This window comes from Dermochelys coriacea, chromosome 2, assembly GCF_009764565.3.
Source record: "Dermochelys coriacea isolate rDerCor1 chromosome 2, rDerCor1.pri.v4, whole genome shotgun sequence".
Taxonomy (NCBI): domain Eukaryota; kingdom Metazoa; phylum Chordata; order Testudines; family Dermochelyidae; genus Dermochelys; species Dermochelys coriacea.
In genome coordinates, this window is record NC_050069.1 from 157,210,496 (window position 1) to 157,227,630 (window position 17,135).

Here is a 17,135-nt window from a genome sequence, read left to right on the forward strand (position 1 = left end):
TGCATTCTTACTATAAGGACTAGAGTATTTTGAGGCTAGAGTGAAATTGTCCTACCTGGCATTTCTCCAGTATGGCTGGGACAAAGGACTGAGTTGTAGTTTCCTTAGAGTACAAACATCCTTCAGCAGGCATTGCTCAGTATTGAGTCACTTTGCACACAACATATCCAGGTTGTGACAGCTCAGACCAAGATCAAAATGGAGCAGGATTTGTCTGAGCCAGAATGCTTTGGATGTTGAAAGCATCCTAGCCTACATTTGTCTGGTGCCAAAAAACAGTGATTACTTTAAAATATGTTATTTTGTGAACAACCAGGGATTCATCCAATGATATTCATCATCAGGAATTCTACCTTGGGGCTGGACTTCATTACAATAAACAAAATCATTCCCAAAGTTCTCAAATCCCTATCCAGGCCTTCCCTGTTTAAAGTCCTTTCCCAAAAAACCTGAGTCCTCTTCTATAATCTTATATCCTTACTTGACTCTAGTCATCTTCCTCCCTGAGCAATAACTTCTTTAGCTGATCCGGCTGCTCTTTATAGGGCAATCATCTCCTCAGTATCCAGCTGGTTCTACTAATTAAACCATGCACCCTAAGCCACATGTGGCAGGCAGGAGTCATTGGACAGTACTGGTTGGCTCCAAGCCTCTAGCCTTGAAAGGGGCAGGCTACCACATTACACCCACAGATCAGGTAAAATCTCATGCATGTATCTGAAAAAGATCCTTTCCCCATAGAATACCCTTTGACACAGAGAATGGTGTTTGAAGGTGGGAGCTAAGAAATAAGGGGCTCTGCTCTCACCCTGTTTTACTGAGTGCATTTACTATTTCTGTACAATTCACAACTTTGATTACTAACCAGGGCTTCAAATCCTTACTCTAGGAGGCAGGCAACTATCATTGCTTCCTTTTTACAAATAACGAAGTAACTAAGTTACAAGTGACTAAAAGGTTGCACAAGGTTATTTCAAGCACAGCTGGAAATAGAATACAGGAATCTAATATGATAGACTCAACTCTCACCCCCACTGCTTTTCAGGCTAGATATGCCAAACCTGTGTGCTTGGTTATAATCTCTATAACTAGCGTTGACCCCACAAGAACAGCTCCCAGAGCCAGGAACAAATCCCCAAGAATCTGGATACTCAACATCCCCCTGCAGTCTCACAAATAGTTTTGTAATCCTGTGAGGAAGCGTATGGTATGTGACCTTTAGTGGCTTGTCCATGTAGATTCAAGGGCCAGAAAGGAGTCATCTAGAGCATATCTTTTAGAAAAACATCCACTATTATTAATTTAAAAATTGCCAGTAACAGAGAATGCACCACAACACTTGGTAAATTGTTCTACTGGTTAATTTCCCTCACTGTTAAAAATGTATGTCTTAATTCCAGTCTGAATTTGTCTAGCTTCAACTTCCAGGCACTGGATCATGTTACACCTTTCTCTGATAGATTCAAGAGTCCATTATCAAATATTTGTTCTCCATGTAGGTACTTGTAAACTGTAATCAAGTTGCCCCTTAATCTTCTCTTAGAATAAATAGATTGAGCAACTTCAGTCTATCACTAGAAGGCATGCTTTCTAATCCTTTAATTATTCTCAAGGTCTTCTCTGAACTCTCTCCAATTTATGATTATCCTTCTTCAACTGTAGACACCATAACTGGACACAGTATTCCAGCAGCAGTTGCACCAGTGCCAAATAGAGGTAAAATAATCTCTCTATTCCTACACAAAGATTAACAGCCTACTTCCCCAGCAAATTGTTTATTCAGTTCAAGTAGACAAGATCAGTGCTGTACCTCTGAAGCTTCTTGGTTTAAACTCTGCTGACTACCCAAGTAGGGGAAAAAAAACTGTGTGGTCATGTAAATGAGTGGCACTAAGGTTTCAGTCGGGCTCTGCAAGAATCTAGTGTCTGACAACATAGAGCTCAGTGTAGGATTGAGGGCTTAGATTATTAAAACTGAAAGATTTTAAAATCCCATGTTCTTGTGCCTATTTATAGTTTTTGTTTCCTTTTTTCATTTCTCAGAGCTTGGGCAATGAAAATCTTTGAAGGCAGCTTCACTTTTGTTTGTAGTTAGATTTACTTTCAGGTTCCCAATTTTGCACCATATAGGTTGCAACTACATTTTGGGCAAATTTGACTTGACAGTTATACTTTTAACTTTTCTCAGCAGCTCTAGCTCCTTGGGTGTTTTAAAAAAAAAGAAAAAAGAAAAAAAAAGGAAATGCATATGACGTGAGCAGCAAATAACACCAAAAATAGTCTCAATATTTTCTGTCATGGTGCTGAAAATATTTTGTCAAACCATTTTCAAATCAGTTCAGCAGGACCCATTGCAGACAACTGTTGTCAGAAACTTGTCCTTTTGCTTGTTTAGATGAAACCTTAGTTTTACTCTCTGTATCACAACAAATAACCCCTCACCCTCCTTGGTATTAATACCCTTTCGTTATTTTTGTATTTTTATCATATCCTCCATTCGTTTAATCATCTCCTGGGGAAGTTATACTTGTGTAACTTCCCTCCATAAATCAGTCCCTTTACCCCCATCATCATTTTTGTTGGTGAACTTCCTCCAGTTTGTCAATATTTTTCTGGTAAGATGGGTTGAGATCCTCAAAGGCATTTAGCCTCCAGCTACCACTGAAATCAATTGGAGTTTGGCACCTACATATCTTTGAGTATCTTGGCCATGGTGGCTAAAGTTGAATGTAATATTCCAGGTGCAGTTGCATCATGACTTTATTGCTGAGTGACTTGATAGCTTTTGATACACAGGTCAAAATCAATGGCCTTATTGGAAGCCATATCACTCCATGGCTTATGGCTACTGAGTGCAGGTGGGCACTGGGTGAAGGTGGTGCTTGGAAGATTACAGATCCTGAAGTCATTTGTACTGGTCTACTGTAATAATTCTTTATTATGGCAAATCATGAAACATTGGAACTCAAAACATGGGTGTCAGCTTTTTTTTTTTTTAGTATTTTTATTTTTGAATGTTAACTACTGTTTATGTCAAACTTCTCATCAATCACAGACTTCAGGAAATGTTGACATTTATACTTTGGTTGTGATTTCCTCTCCCAATAAAGTCTGAAAGGATGTTGAAGTCTCCTGCTGCTGCTGCTGCCATAAGTATTTCCTGTTCCATACTGAAGAAGTGCAACAACTGACCAGTGAAGGCAGAGACACTGTCAACTTAAACCTGGCTCCAGTCTTAAATGTTGCTAAAACAAGATCTTTACAGAACCTAAAACCAATAGAAATATGTCCATGAAACTTTGGAACCAAGTCCAACATCAGTGGAAATGAGTGTCAAGAGTTCTTCCTGCAACAGTGCTGAAAATGTTTTTTTCACATCCATACTAGTGAATAAACTGTTTTCAGCATTAGTTCAGTGTGAGCCATTGCTGAAAATGGGTCACTTAAGTCATGTAGAGAGGATTTAGAAATAATAGGATGAAATCAAGAAATGGAAAATTTTAACTGACTATAAAAAAAAATAGAATTCATCTCCCAAAGGAAGTGGTGGAAATGCCATCATCTGGGACTTTTAAAACCAGATCTGACAAAAGATTTAAGAATGTAGGGGAAACTCCTTCACAGGAAAGGCAATAAAGTGCAAGTGGATGATTGAATATATCTTTTCCATTTGTATAGCTTTCATTTGATTGAGGAACTCTAGTAGTCTTGGCATGAGTTTTGTCATGGATTAGAAGTGATTATGAGACCAAAAACAAAGAGTAGGAATAAATGGTCAATTTTCATTACGGCAAAAGGTTAACAATTGGGTGTCCTCAGGTTCCTTTCTAGGGGCACCTTTGTTTAACATTATAGAGTGACGGTAGCCATTCCATATCTAAAGTTGAAGCTAGCTCATTAAAAGTACAACTTTCAATACTCCTCTTACTTCCCCTAAATAAGAAATTGATCTTCCTGAGAAGTTGACTACTGCATCTCATCCCAGCGTAGTTTTTTTCTGGGAACTTTGATAAAGATCAGACAAAGAGTTTTAAATTTATGGTATTTTGCAAATGTAGCTGTAATGTATTTTTTTCAAAATTATTCTAATATGTTTTATTTTTTAATTCCTCAGCTCTCCAAAATGGCTAGAAATAGAAACACCCAAATTGTTTTGTTTGCCTTGCTGAGGAGGAATGTCTTTTAATATTTTGGAGCAGGTTACTGTGAAATGGGAGTAGATAAGATTTAAAAAGTTTGTGGACGTATAAAAAGCAATGTATATAGTTAAAACATTTATAAGTTACAAATACAAAAACTACATTAAAAAGATTACGTTTGCAAAGTAAGCATTCAGGAATTAGGAAATGCCAGAATTAAGGTTGCCCGTGCAGGAAAATTAAAAAGAGATGCTGAGTTAAAGAAGATAAAAGCATTGCCATTCACATACAAAGGTGAGATTATGTGACAGTTGAAGTCTGGCACCATAAAACATGTTACAGAGACTACACAAGATTTTTGACAAAGTCAGCAGATAAGGATAAGCCTATCTGTGCTGAGCAGATGTACAGGAAAGCCTACAAGATTTTCTGAGCCACTATCATCCAACAGTGGCTCATTGTAGACCAGGACGTTTTGCGGATGACAAGATTGATCCAGATTTTCACTGAGCTTGTAAAAAATCGTAAGGGTCTTGAGGATCATGCTGCCTAGTATGGCTCATGACTGTGAGTGCCTACCTCAGAGCAGACTGCCAAAAACAGGACAGACACCTCAAACTAGTGGTATGTTCTATCACAGCTGCTGGCTTCTAATTTTCCCTGGGGGTACTCAACCCCCGCGCAGCACCAGGCCTCATCCCCAATCCACCCCTTCCCTCAAGCCCCCATCCCCATCCTCGCCCCACTCCGCTCCTTCCCCCAACGCCCCCTCCCCTGAGCATGCCCCGTCCCCATTCCACCCTCTCCCTCCCAGCACCTCCTGCACTGTTGAAGTTGGAGCCTCCTGAGAGTGGGGGAGGAGTTGATTGGTGGGGGCTGCAGGTGAGCAGGAGGGGAGCTTGGCTGTTGGTGGGTGCTAAGCACCTGCTAATTTTTTTCTCCCATGGGTGCTCCAGCCCTGGATCATCCATGGAATTGGCATGGAATTGGAATATATGTTTTATAATTAGATTTCACGAACCCAGTAATAAATGCGAGCTCCTGGATCACTATAACCAGTCTTATCATGGAGTCACAGACAGTCCCCTTAAGGCTTAGGCTGTCCAGTCTATCTTGCCACTTTGCCAAATTGGACTTAGGCCTTGTCTACACTGGCAAGTTTCTGCGCAGTAAAACAGCTTTCTGTGTTGTATCTCCCGAGGTGTACACACTGCCAAGCTACTTCGTGTGCAGTAACTGTGCAGTTGCAGCACTGTAAAAAAACCCAAAACACTCCAACGAGGCATGCAGCTTTTTGTAGTAGACACCCGGGTTGATTACAGCACTGTGATTGGCCTCCAGGAGGTGTCCCACAATGCCTGTTTTTGCCTCTCTGGTCATCGGTTTGAACTGTACTACCCTGCCCTCAGGTGACCAACTATGAGCCCCACCCTTTAAATTCCTTCAGAATTTGGAAAGTCCCCTTTCTGTTTGCTTGGTGCCGCGTGCAGTGGTCTCAGCGCATCTTTCCAGGTGACCATGCTCCATGCACGATGCGATCCCCCGCTTGGAGCAATACCGAGCTGCTGGACCTCATCAGCATTTGGGGAGAGAAGGCTGTCCAGTCTCAGCTGTGCTCCAGCCATACGAATGATGATACCTATGGACAGATTTCACAATGCATGATAGGAAAGGGCCATACTGGAACACACTGCATTGCAGGGTCAAAGTGAAGGAGCTGTGGAGCACCTCCTACAAGACGTGGGAGGCAAATCACTCTCTGGTGCTGCGCCCATGAGCTGCTGGTTCTGCAAAGAGCTGGATGCGATACTTGGCAGCGGCCCCATCTCCACCGTGAAGGCCACTGTGGATACTTCGTTGGCTTGCATGCCAGTCGAGAGTGGACCAAGCCAGGAGTAGGAAATCTTGGCGAGGATATGGAGGGGGACCCAGAGGCAGAAGATGACTCGGAGGTCCGAGATGCATTTAGCCAGGAGCTCTTCTGTACCCCGAAGGAGACTAGCCAGTCACAGCTGTCGGAGACCAAACAGGAGAGGAAGCTCCTCATGAGTGGGTTTGATTTTGGGAATCGCTGAAGCGAGTTGTTGGGGGCAGGAGGGTTGCAGAAAGCAGGCTTGTGTCTGTATGATGCGCATACCACTACATGCCTAGTCTGAGCAGCAGAACAGGGTGTAGACTGACTCCCTCACATCACAGGTGTCTGTGTCAGAGATCTCCACAAAACTCTCATGGAGATACTAGGCAATCCACTGCCACAGGTTCTTTGGCAGAGCTGCTCTGTTTCTTGCCCCATTAAGGGTAACTTTCCCTTGCCATTCTGCTGTCAGAGAGAGGGGGAAGGGGACCATTGTTGTACACAGGTGAGTCGCATAAGGGCCAGAGCAGAAGCTGCAGTCTTGGAGAAGAACCTCCCTTGATTCCCTGCTCACCCACAGCAATGAGATATTTTCCATAATGAAGACAGCCTGTGGAAAATGTGGGGACAGGAATGGTAATACAACCCCCCCCCCCCCCCGAGTGATTACTCACCATTCAGTGGGGGCTGTGGGGTGGGGCCAGGGATGAGAGGTTCACGGTGTAGGAGGGGGCTCAGGGCTGGGGTAGAGGGTTGGGGTGCAGGGGCGGGTGAAGGCTCAGGCTGGGGGTGTGGGCTCTGGGGTGGGGCTGGGCCGGGGATGAGGAGTTGAAACTTTGTGGTGCAGCAGGCAGGCTCCCTGGGGCTGGAGCTAGAGAGGAGGACTCTCCCCAGCCTTCTCCTCGCCAGCAGCAGCGAGCTCCAGGGGAGGGCCCAGGAGATCCAGACAGGATAAGCCCCCTCGGAGTCATCTGCCGGGGGTGGAGGGCTGCCAGGCTGCTGGGCCTCCTCCCTCAGCAGGCTCAGCAGTCAGCCTGCCGCCAGTGCCACTTCCTTAGCTGGAAGCAGCCAGCCAGCGAGGGAGCGCAGCACAGAGCTGCAGGGGGCAGCCGCCCACTGCCCAGGGCACAGGTGAGGCAGGAACGCTCAGGGGAGGCACATGGGAGTGGCAGAAAGTCCTGGGGGAGATACGCAGGGACAAGAGGCGGGGTTGGGGGAGAGATCCAGCCCTGAACATTGGTGGAACAGGGCCCATGGGGCCCTGAATTTGCTGGAGCATGGGCACCACGGGCTCATATAACTCGTCGCCCGAGTGTGGGTAGGCATAACTGTGCTACTATCACACCTTAATTTATGGTGTAGATGTACTCTCAATGGTTGACCCAAATAGATTAATCCTGCAGCTCAGGAAGTACAATAGAACCTCAGAGGTACGAACACCAGAATTACAAACTGACCGGTCAACCACACACCTCATTTGGAATCGGAAGTACGCAATCAGGCAGCAGCAGAGACCCCCCCCCCCCCAAAAAATGAAACTACAACACAGTACTGTGTTAAACGTAAACTACTAAAAATATAAAGGGCAAGTTTAAAACCAAGATTTGACAAGGTAAGGAAACAGTTTCTGTGCTTGTTTCATTTAAATCAGGGAGGTTAAAAGCAGCATTTTTCTTCTGCTTAGTAAAGTTTCAAAGCAGTATTATGTGAATGTTTAATTGTAAACTTTTGAAAGAAACACCAAACTGTTTTGTTCAGCGTTACGAACAACCTCCATTCCCCAGGTGTTTGTAACTCTGAGTTACAATATAACTGTAATTATTTCAGCCCAAGTGGTAGGGTCTTGTGCTTTTGCTGCTAGAGCTCCAGGAGTCTTTCCCTGTAGGTGGGTTCATTACATTCATACCACCTATAGCTATGGTAAAATTTGGATGCTATCATGTAATAAAAGGCTGTATTTTAATGCATACATACAAAGTGGCAGTATTAAGCTTGTATGTGCAATCTTAACGCTGGCATTTCGTAACTTTTGAGTGCTTAATCCTGCAAAATGTGATGTTTGCATCATATACAGATTTTTGGTAGAAAATTTACTAAATTTGTTTTTTTTTAAAAAGAGAAAATCCATAATTTTGAATTATTTGGCTTGGCTTTGCTGGGCAGTCCCTTCCTGTGCACTTCAGCGGGTCTGAGAGAGTGAGCTGTAACCAATGCCCATCATGTAAAGGGCACTGTGAATGAGGTCTAAAAGAGGGTGTGTGAGAGAGAGTGTGTGTGTGTGTGTGTGTGTGTATGTATGGGGGGGACCATCCTCCCTCACCTGCAAAACAAACATCAGTTCATATCCTTGGTCAAAATTAATGAAATATTAAAATCAATGAAATCCTTCCAAACCTAGTGGCAGCCGTGAACTGCCACTGCTAGAAGTTTGCAATATTGGTGTAGCCGTATTGGTCCCAGGAGATTAAAGACAAGGTAGGTGAGGTAATATCTTTTATTGGACCAACTTCTGTTGGTAAAAGAGGCAAGCTTTCGAGCTTCACACAGAGCTCTCCTTCAGTGTAGTTCAAAAGCTTCTCTCTCTCACCCAGAAGTTGGTCCAATAAAATACATTACCTTGCCCACCTGCTAGACATGTTTAGCAGGGAGTTTTAGTTGCCACCTATAGTAACAAAGGCTCAGATCAGTATTATAGGTACCTAACTCTCATTGAAGTCAATGGGAATTAAGCATCTAAATACATTCTGAGGATCTGGGCCAAAGTTTCTTATTGGTTGGTTGGTTGGGAAAGGGAGGAACCTTGGAGGAGAAAGGGCTGACCTAATGAAACAATTCCCTAAGTGCCTACTCCAAAGCCCATTGAAGTGAATGGGAGTTTGTCTTTTGCCTTCAGTGGGCTTTAGCTGATGCCCTAGGTGAGTGACAATGTTTTGCACATGTGTATGGTTTGCAATAGCATTTGCTTTTCCATGTTTTAAACATATCTTAAGTGATGTTTAATTTTTTTTTTAATCTTTACTGTTTGGTACACTCATGTGACCCGTCGCTGCCCTTGGCATATTGGCCGTTTGGCTGTGTTAAGTGTGACATCTTAAAAAGGAAGGTTCCTGACAAACCAGGACAGCTGCATACCCTGGCAATTTTTTCAGGCAGAATCAAATGGATATCAGAAGACTTCCGTTGAACTTTGTCTTGCCCTTGCAAGCTGGTCTAACTTTTCTGTAGGAACTACTTTGAAGTCTCCGGATGTATATGCAGCTATCAGAAGTATGGAAGAAGGACTGGAACCTAAAAGTGTTTGGGCTCTTAGCTGGGCTGGGACCAATGGCAGGCACAAATCAGGTTTGTTGAGCCATAGCAAAGTCAACTTGTCACAGTCTGAAAACAAAAACAGAAAGCGAAAAAGCCATGTTGAGGGACTTGATTAAAAAAAAAATCCCTCATGCTTAGAAAGTAGTTTCTAGTTCAGAAATCTCTGGGTGCTCAGGGCCCAGGAAGGTTCTGAAGGCGCTGAGCTAGGGATAGCTTACAGGAAGTTTTGTAAACTGTATTAGAAATGAACAGCTCAATTCTGTATGGAAGTGGAAAGAGGAATATTAGGAGAGCCACTGTTGGGACAAGACCACTCACATCTCTGTATGTGCATCCAGGAAAGGTAGTGGTACAGTGGTGCGTTACTAATGATAAACAGTACAACAAGAGACCACATAATATTTTGCAGTATCCTGAAGGAAAGAACCCTTGAAAAGAAGGAAATGCCTCTTGGTTCCACTCTAATGAGGAGTCTCCTCACTTGATGAATCTGTGACTCTGAGTTTGAGTCATAGGATCCTTACCATCTAGGGCTTAGATTCTTAGGTCAGTGGGACCAACCACTGGTTGGAGGGTCAGAGCCCTGTGGCTTCCTGGGAAATGTACTTGTAGTACAGTAAGCCAGGAAGAGCCCTCCTTCAATCTAGAGGGGCAAGGCTTTGAGTAAGTGAGAGGGCTCCTCAATCAGAAAACAACTTCTGTCTGTGATCTTGAGGCAAAAGAAAATACTTCTGTGGATAATGCAGTAAAGGATTTAACCAATGACTCTGATTTTCATATTTCCTTATGTGATACCCTCTATTATCTATGTTGTCATAATAATTCACCTTAAGGGTATCTCCCCCGAAGATGATTACCTTCTCTGTTAAAAAAAATAAGATCCAATGTGACTTAACAATGTACGCCTAAAGTGATTAAATAGATTATGCAGTAATTTAGATATTGATAGCTTTGAAAGTGGGAGTTCAGGCCATGAAATGTCTATCTGTTTCCAGGCATCTTCTTTTTTCCCCTTTAACTGTGGTTTAGATAGCTCAAGATTTGTTGATAATCTTTCTTCTCCTTTCTTTATTTTTTAAAAAAAGGAGTACTTGTGGCACCTTAGAGACTAACAAATTTATTTGAGCATAAGCTTTCGTGAGCTACAGCTCACTTCATCATCTGAATGCATCCAATGAAGTGAGCTGTAGCTCACAAAAGCTTATACTCAAATAAATTTGTTAGTCTCTAAGGTGCCACAAGTACTCCTTTTCTTTTTGCGAATACAGACTAACACGGCTGCTACTCTGAAACCTTTCTTTATTTTATTGTCCTTCACAATTCTTTTCTTTGGACAGTTGAGTCTGTAATAAACCATGTTAAAATGCCAAATAAACACTTAAAAATAGTAGTCACCACCATCCTAACTTTTGTGCTATTTGAAGGTAGGTGACACAAATGGACTAAAGAGCTGCAAATCATTGCCACACAGGACCCTGCTCTCGCATTCAACAGATGATTAAAAATATACCTTTGTGACTCCACAAGGTACTGTTGGTGCAGTCACTCAATCCAGATGAAGGTTACATTTCTGATATCATTGACCCTGCTTCTGCCACATTTGACTTTCGTGAGCCGCCCCATTTTGTCACCTCCTTTTATAAAGAGACACATATGAGCATTTTTTTCTAAAATGAATGTGCTCAATTCACCATTTATAAGGACAAACTAAACCAATGTATCATCTTAAATTTATAACAGTTGCAGTGGATTAAATTTGTTTAAAGTAACACCTTTAATTAAACCAGTGCAACTTGTGGCAATCATGACTCAGTTACCCAATAGCTTATTTTTACTTCTCTATTGCTTTACTTTGAAGTTCTTCCAAGTTGTTAGGGTCTCTTTTTAAAGTGCATTTGCACCCAAAATACAAGGCAGTTCATAAGAACATAAGAACGGCCCTATTGGGTCAGACCAAAGGTCCATCAAGCTGAGTATCCTGACCTCTATAATGGCCAATGGCAGGTGCCCCAAAGGGAATGAATAGACAGGTTATCATCAAGTGATCCATGCCCTGTCACTCAATCTCAGCTTCTGGCAAACAGAGGCTAGGGACACCATTCCTGCCCATCCTGACTAATAGCCATTGATGGACCTATCTTCCATGAATCTATCTAGCTCCGTTTTGAACCCCTTCAAACAAAGCCTGACCAGTACAGAGGAGAGGGATAATCTTGCGTCTTCTACACAATCTCATTCATTCCAGACAATGTAGCATGGTCTCTTTTGAAATGTTATGTTAAACAGCGTCGCTTCTGCTGTAGTGTGGTTGACTCATTCAATTTATCATCCACTACAGTTTAACCTCCGAGTGCTTATTTGAACTATCATTGGCCTCCCCAGTACATAAGAACGATCCTACTGGGTCAGACCAAAGGTCCATCTAGCCCAGTATCCTGTCTTCCGACAGTGGCCAGTGCCAGGTGCCCTAGAGGGAATGAACAGAACAGATCATCATCAAATGATCCATCCCGTCGCTCATTCCCATCTTCTGGCAAACAGAGGCTAGGAACACCATTCCTGCCTATCCTGGCTAATAGCCATTGATGGACCTATCTTCGATGAATTTATCTAGTTCTTTTTTGAACTCTGTTATGATCTTGGCCTTCACAACATTCTCTGGCAAGGAGTTCCTCAGGTTGACTATTCATTGTGTGAAGAAATACTTCCTTTTATTTGTTTTAAACCTGCTGCCTATTCATTTAATTTGATGACCCCCTAGTTCTTGTGTTATGAGAAGTAGTAAACAACACTTCCTTATCTACTTTCTCTACACCAGTCATGATTTTATATATTCTCCACAAAGTTATGCCTGGTTTTTTTGCAGGGGCCAGCCCCAAATGCAAAACAATTGCCTCAATGAGGCCTTGTTAAACATAAGGTGGGGAGATTTTGGCATCTGTGTATGTTAATTTATTTGAAAATATTGAGTTAAATTCTGCTGTGTTACAGTCTTGGGCAACCTTCTGGTCTTTGCTGGGTTGGATAGATGTAAATGAGAATAGATTTTCTGGGGTGCTATTTTTAATTAAAATTAGTGATTTCTTTCCCTGATATCTGCTGGTTACAATCAGCTTTCCGATAACTGGCACTATTACCATTTTGGCAGGGGGTTTATACTGTTGACATTAGCTCCTTTGCTGATCTGTGGTCACAGCAGGTGCCCCTACACCAGGGCTGGCCCTGGGCATTTTGCCTGCCAGGGTGAAAACATTTTTGGCAGTGCACCGGAGTGCTAGAACCAAAAAAAAATGGCCAAGTGGCACAGTAGTGTGGTGCCCACCCAGCAAGCTGGAAGCCAGGATGACCGCTCTGCTCACCTGCATCTAAAACCAGTCCTGCCCAATGCAACGGCAGCCTATGTACTGCACTGATGTATGGATCATGTCCTGCCAATGGTTGCTGCTTCTGCCAGGTAAGGGAAGGCAGTTAGTTCTGGGCTTAGTGAATAGCCATGACCAACAGAGAGAGAATACACTCACTTTGTGCCACCCAGTGAGCCTTGGGAAATAAACAAATCAGACCAATCAAATCAGCAAAGCTTAAATCCTGTGAGATAGTGATTATGCTATTATGTTTTACCTATGGGGAGCTGTGCCAGAGAAAGTTTAAGTGACTTGCCCTGGGTGGCACAGGAAGTGTTTAGCAGAACTGCAAATGGAACCCGAGCTCTCGTGCATTCCAGGCTAGTACCCTAACCACGGTACAATCTTTCTCTGCAATAATTAAAAATTACTAATAACTGTTAATTTTGTTAACTTATTTTTTCTCAGCATGATATACAAGGTTAAAGGGCAACTGTTTCACCTGCTCATATCAGGTCAAAATTTGGCACAATGTGTTTACTTGAACATCTGTCAGAGCAGCCCTGTGTGGTGTTTAGATGTTGCTTGTAATTATTAGAATTGGGAGCACTGACTGTTGGGAGTCTGAAAGGACAGGAAACAGGAAGGAGAGGGGAGGAGTTGAGAGGCTGGGAGAAAGCTACAGAGGGTGCAGCAGCAGCTTAGTAAAGAGGTTTCCACTTTGAAAATAAAGTCCTGTTGAAGCTTGTTAGTACCTTGCCTGGTTGATACAACATTTTGACAATGTTGCTCACCATGAAAGGACTGGGAAGAGCAGGATACCATATTGCTCAATGGTCTGCAAGACTACTCTCTTTCAATTATGAACTGGAATATAAGCCTGGAAACCAGTGGTCGCTGATTGCCTTTCTTGACTGCCTTTGCCTTCACCAGGTGGTCCACCGGAGGATGAGGATGTAGTGGTTGCACTTATTACAAGCACTCTCACTGCAGTTACAAGAGAACAATTTCAAGCTGCTTGTTCAGCATGTCCAATTTAGCAGTCTGGCGTTGCAAGTTTCCACGGAGCTATCGCCACTCACTTCTCCACTGTCAGAGCAGCTCTCATTTTAGTACTGCTGTGCTTCAGGGCTGAGGAAAGCTCTGCACACAGTTCCTGGAAAGTGGCCTTATGCATTTGAAAGTTCTGCAGCCACTGCTCATCATCCCAGAGCTGCATAACGATGTGGTCCCACCAGTCAGTGCTTGTTTTCCAGGCCCAAAAATGGCGCTTAACAGTATCAAGGTGATGCATGACTGTCACCAGCAACTGCAAATTGCTCTGCTCTATGTCTTCCAGCAGGGCTGCTTGCGTGGCATCACATGGTTCTGCATGGCAGCTCCTGGCTGCATAAATACTGCAGGATAAGGTGTGAGGTGTTTGTAATGCTCACAACAGCAGTGTATAGCTGAGCTGGGTCCATGCTTATTGTGCTATGGCACCCGTGTGGATAACCCAGGCTTATGAAAAAAGGCGCAAAAAAGGCTTGGTTTGTTTGCCATTGATTTCAGGGAGGGAGGGAAGTAAGTGCATCATGGGAGGCTAATGCCATGTTTCCATAACCACATGCGCCAATGTTTTGGTCCTATAAGGCACTGCAAGCCCAACCCAAAATTCCGCTCAGCTAGGTGCACTATGGTATAGCTACCCACAGTGCAGTGCTCCATACTTCAATGCAAGCCCTACTAGTGAGGATGCACTCCGCCGACACAATGAGTGTAGTGTGGACATGCAAGATTGACTTGCTTAAATTGGAGGCTCAATGTCGACTTACATAAAGTCGACTTAACTTTGTAGCGTAGACATGGCCTATGTCAGCAGGAGAAGCCAACATAAGTGGTAGTACAGATGTAGCCTCAGTAAAGTTCTTCTAATTATTAAAGTAGAGTAATACCTGGAGAGAACACAATATATCCTTATATAAGTATCTCTTACTAAGGTGAGAAACCGCTAATAGAGTGAAATCACTAGCATTGCTCTAGCATCCTGTCGGTGCCACTAACAATCTCACTTTTCAGCAGGAGAGGGACTGCTAGCTGAATACATTGCTAAGGCCCAGTCTTGCAAACAGTACTTGCACCCATGTGAAGTCTCACGAACCTCAGTGGGACCCAGCCTGGATTGCCTGGTAGGATCAGGGCACTTGAGGTTCAGCACCTTGCAGGAGCCTCAGCTCCAAGTTTGGGGTTGAAGGTGCCCAGCACTTCACAGGTATGCTCAGCCTTCTGCAGGCATGAAGCCTGTATGAGCATAGTGAATTGTTGTTCAAAACAGAGTTAAGTGTGATAAAAAAGCAGCATTGCCTCATTAGTACATTATAGCAATGAAATTGACATTTACAGTGAGAAAGCAAACAGGTGACTCAGATAACCCAGGAAAGATGCTTTTGTATTACTTAAAATGGAAAAATAAAACTGGATTTCATATTTTTACATCATATAAAAACCAATGCATTTATAATAATAAAAGCCATATGGGTGGAAATCTTCACTTGAATGAAAGTAGCTACTGGAGTATTAAATTACTGATTTGATGGCAAATGAGTCACAAAATCTTCTAAAAAGAATAGCCATTTCCAATCTAGCCTCTAGCTTATACTTACAAAATGATAATGTGGAAGTTCATCTTTTACAGTTATAGTCTGTTAGATGATGGCAATAAGTAAATACCTTAAATTAAAATATACTGTAGGGAAATACAGATAAAACATACAAATGTTATGGTAATGCTGTTTGTGTGAACATTAATATTTACTGATCATTTCTATAAGTACAGATTAGTTCATATTAACAAGCATAATAGCAGAGAAAAAGCGACAGTCTCACCATGGGGGGGACCAAGGCAGTGACTTTACATATAACTTAATGGGATAACATTGTCTAAAACCTATTTTAAAGAAAACATGACAGGTGTCTGTCACTCAGCAGTGTCTGTTACACTAAGAAACAGCTTCCTCTATGATGCAGTGGAATGAATAAAGTTCAGATGGTTCTTGTGCCTGCATTTACTGTGCTCAGCTGTGGGGGTAAAACCAATTTGTACTGTCAGGATGTTTTCTGGTAACATTGCTTGGGGCTTCTTGACAATAGTAGCACCAAAGTATGGATCAGAGTTTGTCTTCACTGTGAGTGAAATTCAGTCCTCCCACAAAGCCCAATGCCAAATTTTACAAAATGGGAGCCTGAAGTCAGGCTGTCAGGCTCATAGCTAGCTTCCACTGAAATGGGTCAGCCAGTTCCTTCAAAACTCCCAGCACTACAGAATTTAGGAGCATAACTTTAGGGTCTCATATTTTAAAAATAATCCTGATCTGAGTATTTAGGTGGAAAGAGGGACTAAGGGGAGATGAAATTCATCCCCTGCAATCGACAGCCAGGGTGGAGGGCTGCTATGGGCTGGAGTAGCAGTAGCAGCCCTTTTGTGTTGGTTGAGTGTGATACCAGAACCACTAGATCTGAACAAACATGGATTTGTGGGCCTTCCCTTGGTCTTGCTCTCAGATCACACTTGGCCCGTCCCCAGTCATCTTCAGTCCCAGCCCCAGCCCCGCATAGGCCAACATGGAGACCAGATCCACAGCACACCAGGGATTAACAGACACTTCTGCATGGTTGCTCAGCCTGCTGACTCCCCATGCAGCCCCTACGTGGGGTTTAAGTGGTACCAAAGGCCATCTGCCAGCTCTCTAAACCAGGCCTGAATTCCACCCTGCTGGAATATTCTGTCTTGAGGTATGCTCTCTTTGGTTTTATTTGTAAATGTGCAATAAAAAAATAGAATATTTACACCATTAAAAATTAAATTTCAGTGTCAATGTTCTATGAAATAAAATTCAAATGTTTTCTATGTGCAACAGATTAATTATTTTCTTCGGATATCAGATATGAAACTGTTTTCAATACACAGAACAATAAACTTATTGCTGCAGCTGTAAGGCTTTTGATCCAGAAGTTGCCCGGAGGTCAGTGGTGATGCTTGTCCCATAACTGCCATGTCAGCTGTCCGCCAAGCTTCACAGTAGTTGCTAACTAGCCGGATCCCGTTTGCAGTTGAACCATGCCATATGATTTTTTGTGGCCTAAACAGTAATGTTTAAAGTTATTTTCCTGAAACAATCCTTTATCTGTACATTAAATCTTATGCCTAAATCTATAACAGCCTGTCTCTGCACCCCTGCTGTAAATTCACTTGAAGCAATCAGAGTATAGAAAGCAAAGCGAGGCCAAAGATATGGATGGGAAGAGAGGAAATTGGGACATCAGAGGTATTCCATTCCCTCTTTTTCTCTCCATCCTGTCCCTATCACCAATCAATAGGAGAGTGGGAATGGGAGAAGAGGGGAATAGAGGAGAAGGAACAGAAAGGATGAGAGGAGAAGGGGGAAGTTAATCTTTGTCACATTTCTAGCAGCCCAGGGAATTTTGATGCTTACCAGCTAATAAAAC

The 17,135-nt window shown here is 42.9% G+C and overlaps 2 protein-coding genes and 1 long non-coding RNA gene across 8 annotated transcripts in view; all 3 read right to left on the reverse strand.

The window, feature by feature from the left end:
- The window catches only part of TGFBR1 (transforming growth factor beta receptor 1), a 96,366-nt gene extending 95,854 nt beyond the window's left edge, over positions 1 to 512 (reverse strand). Inside the window, exon 1 of the mRNA XM_038389767.2 lies at positions 56 to 512. Within this exon, the coding sequence (XP_038245695.1) occupies positions 56 to 62 (7 nt within the window). The 5' untranslated portion in view covers positions 63 to 512. The remainder of the gene's footprint in view (positions 1 to 55) is intronic.
- The window catches only part of LOC122458852, a 523,493-nt gene that overhangs the window by 109,691 nt on the left and 396,667 nt on the right, over positions 1 to 17,135 (reverse strand). The gene's annotated exons all lie outside the window — the stretch shown is intronic.
- The window catches only part of COL15A1 (collagen type XV alpha 1 chain), a 293,396-nt gene continuing 291,313 nt past the window's right edge, over positions 15,053 to 17,135 (reverse strand). For all 6 annotated transcript variants that reach the window (XM_043508544.1, XM_038392464.2, XM_043508545.1 and 3 more), the window contains one exon: positions 15,053 to 16,768. In XM_043508544.1, coding sequence (XP_043364479.1) covers positions 16,552 to 16,768 — 217 coding nt within the window. In that variant the 3' untranslated portion in view covers positions 15,053 to 16,551. The remainder of the gene's footprint in view (positions 16,769 to 17,135) is intronic.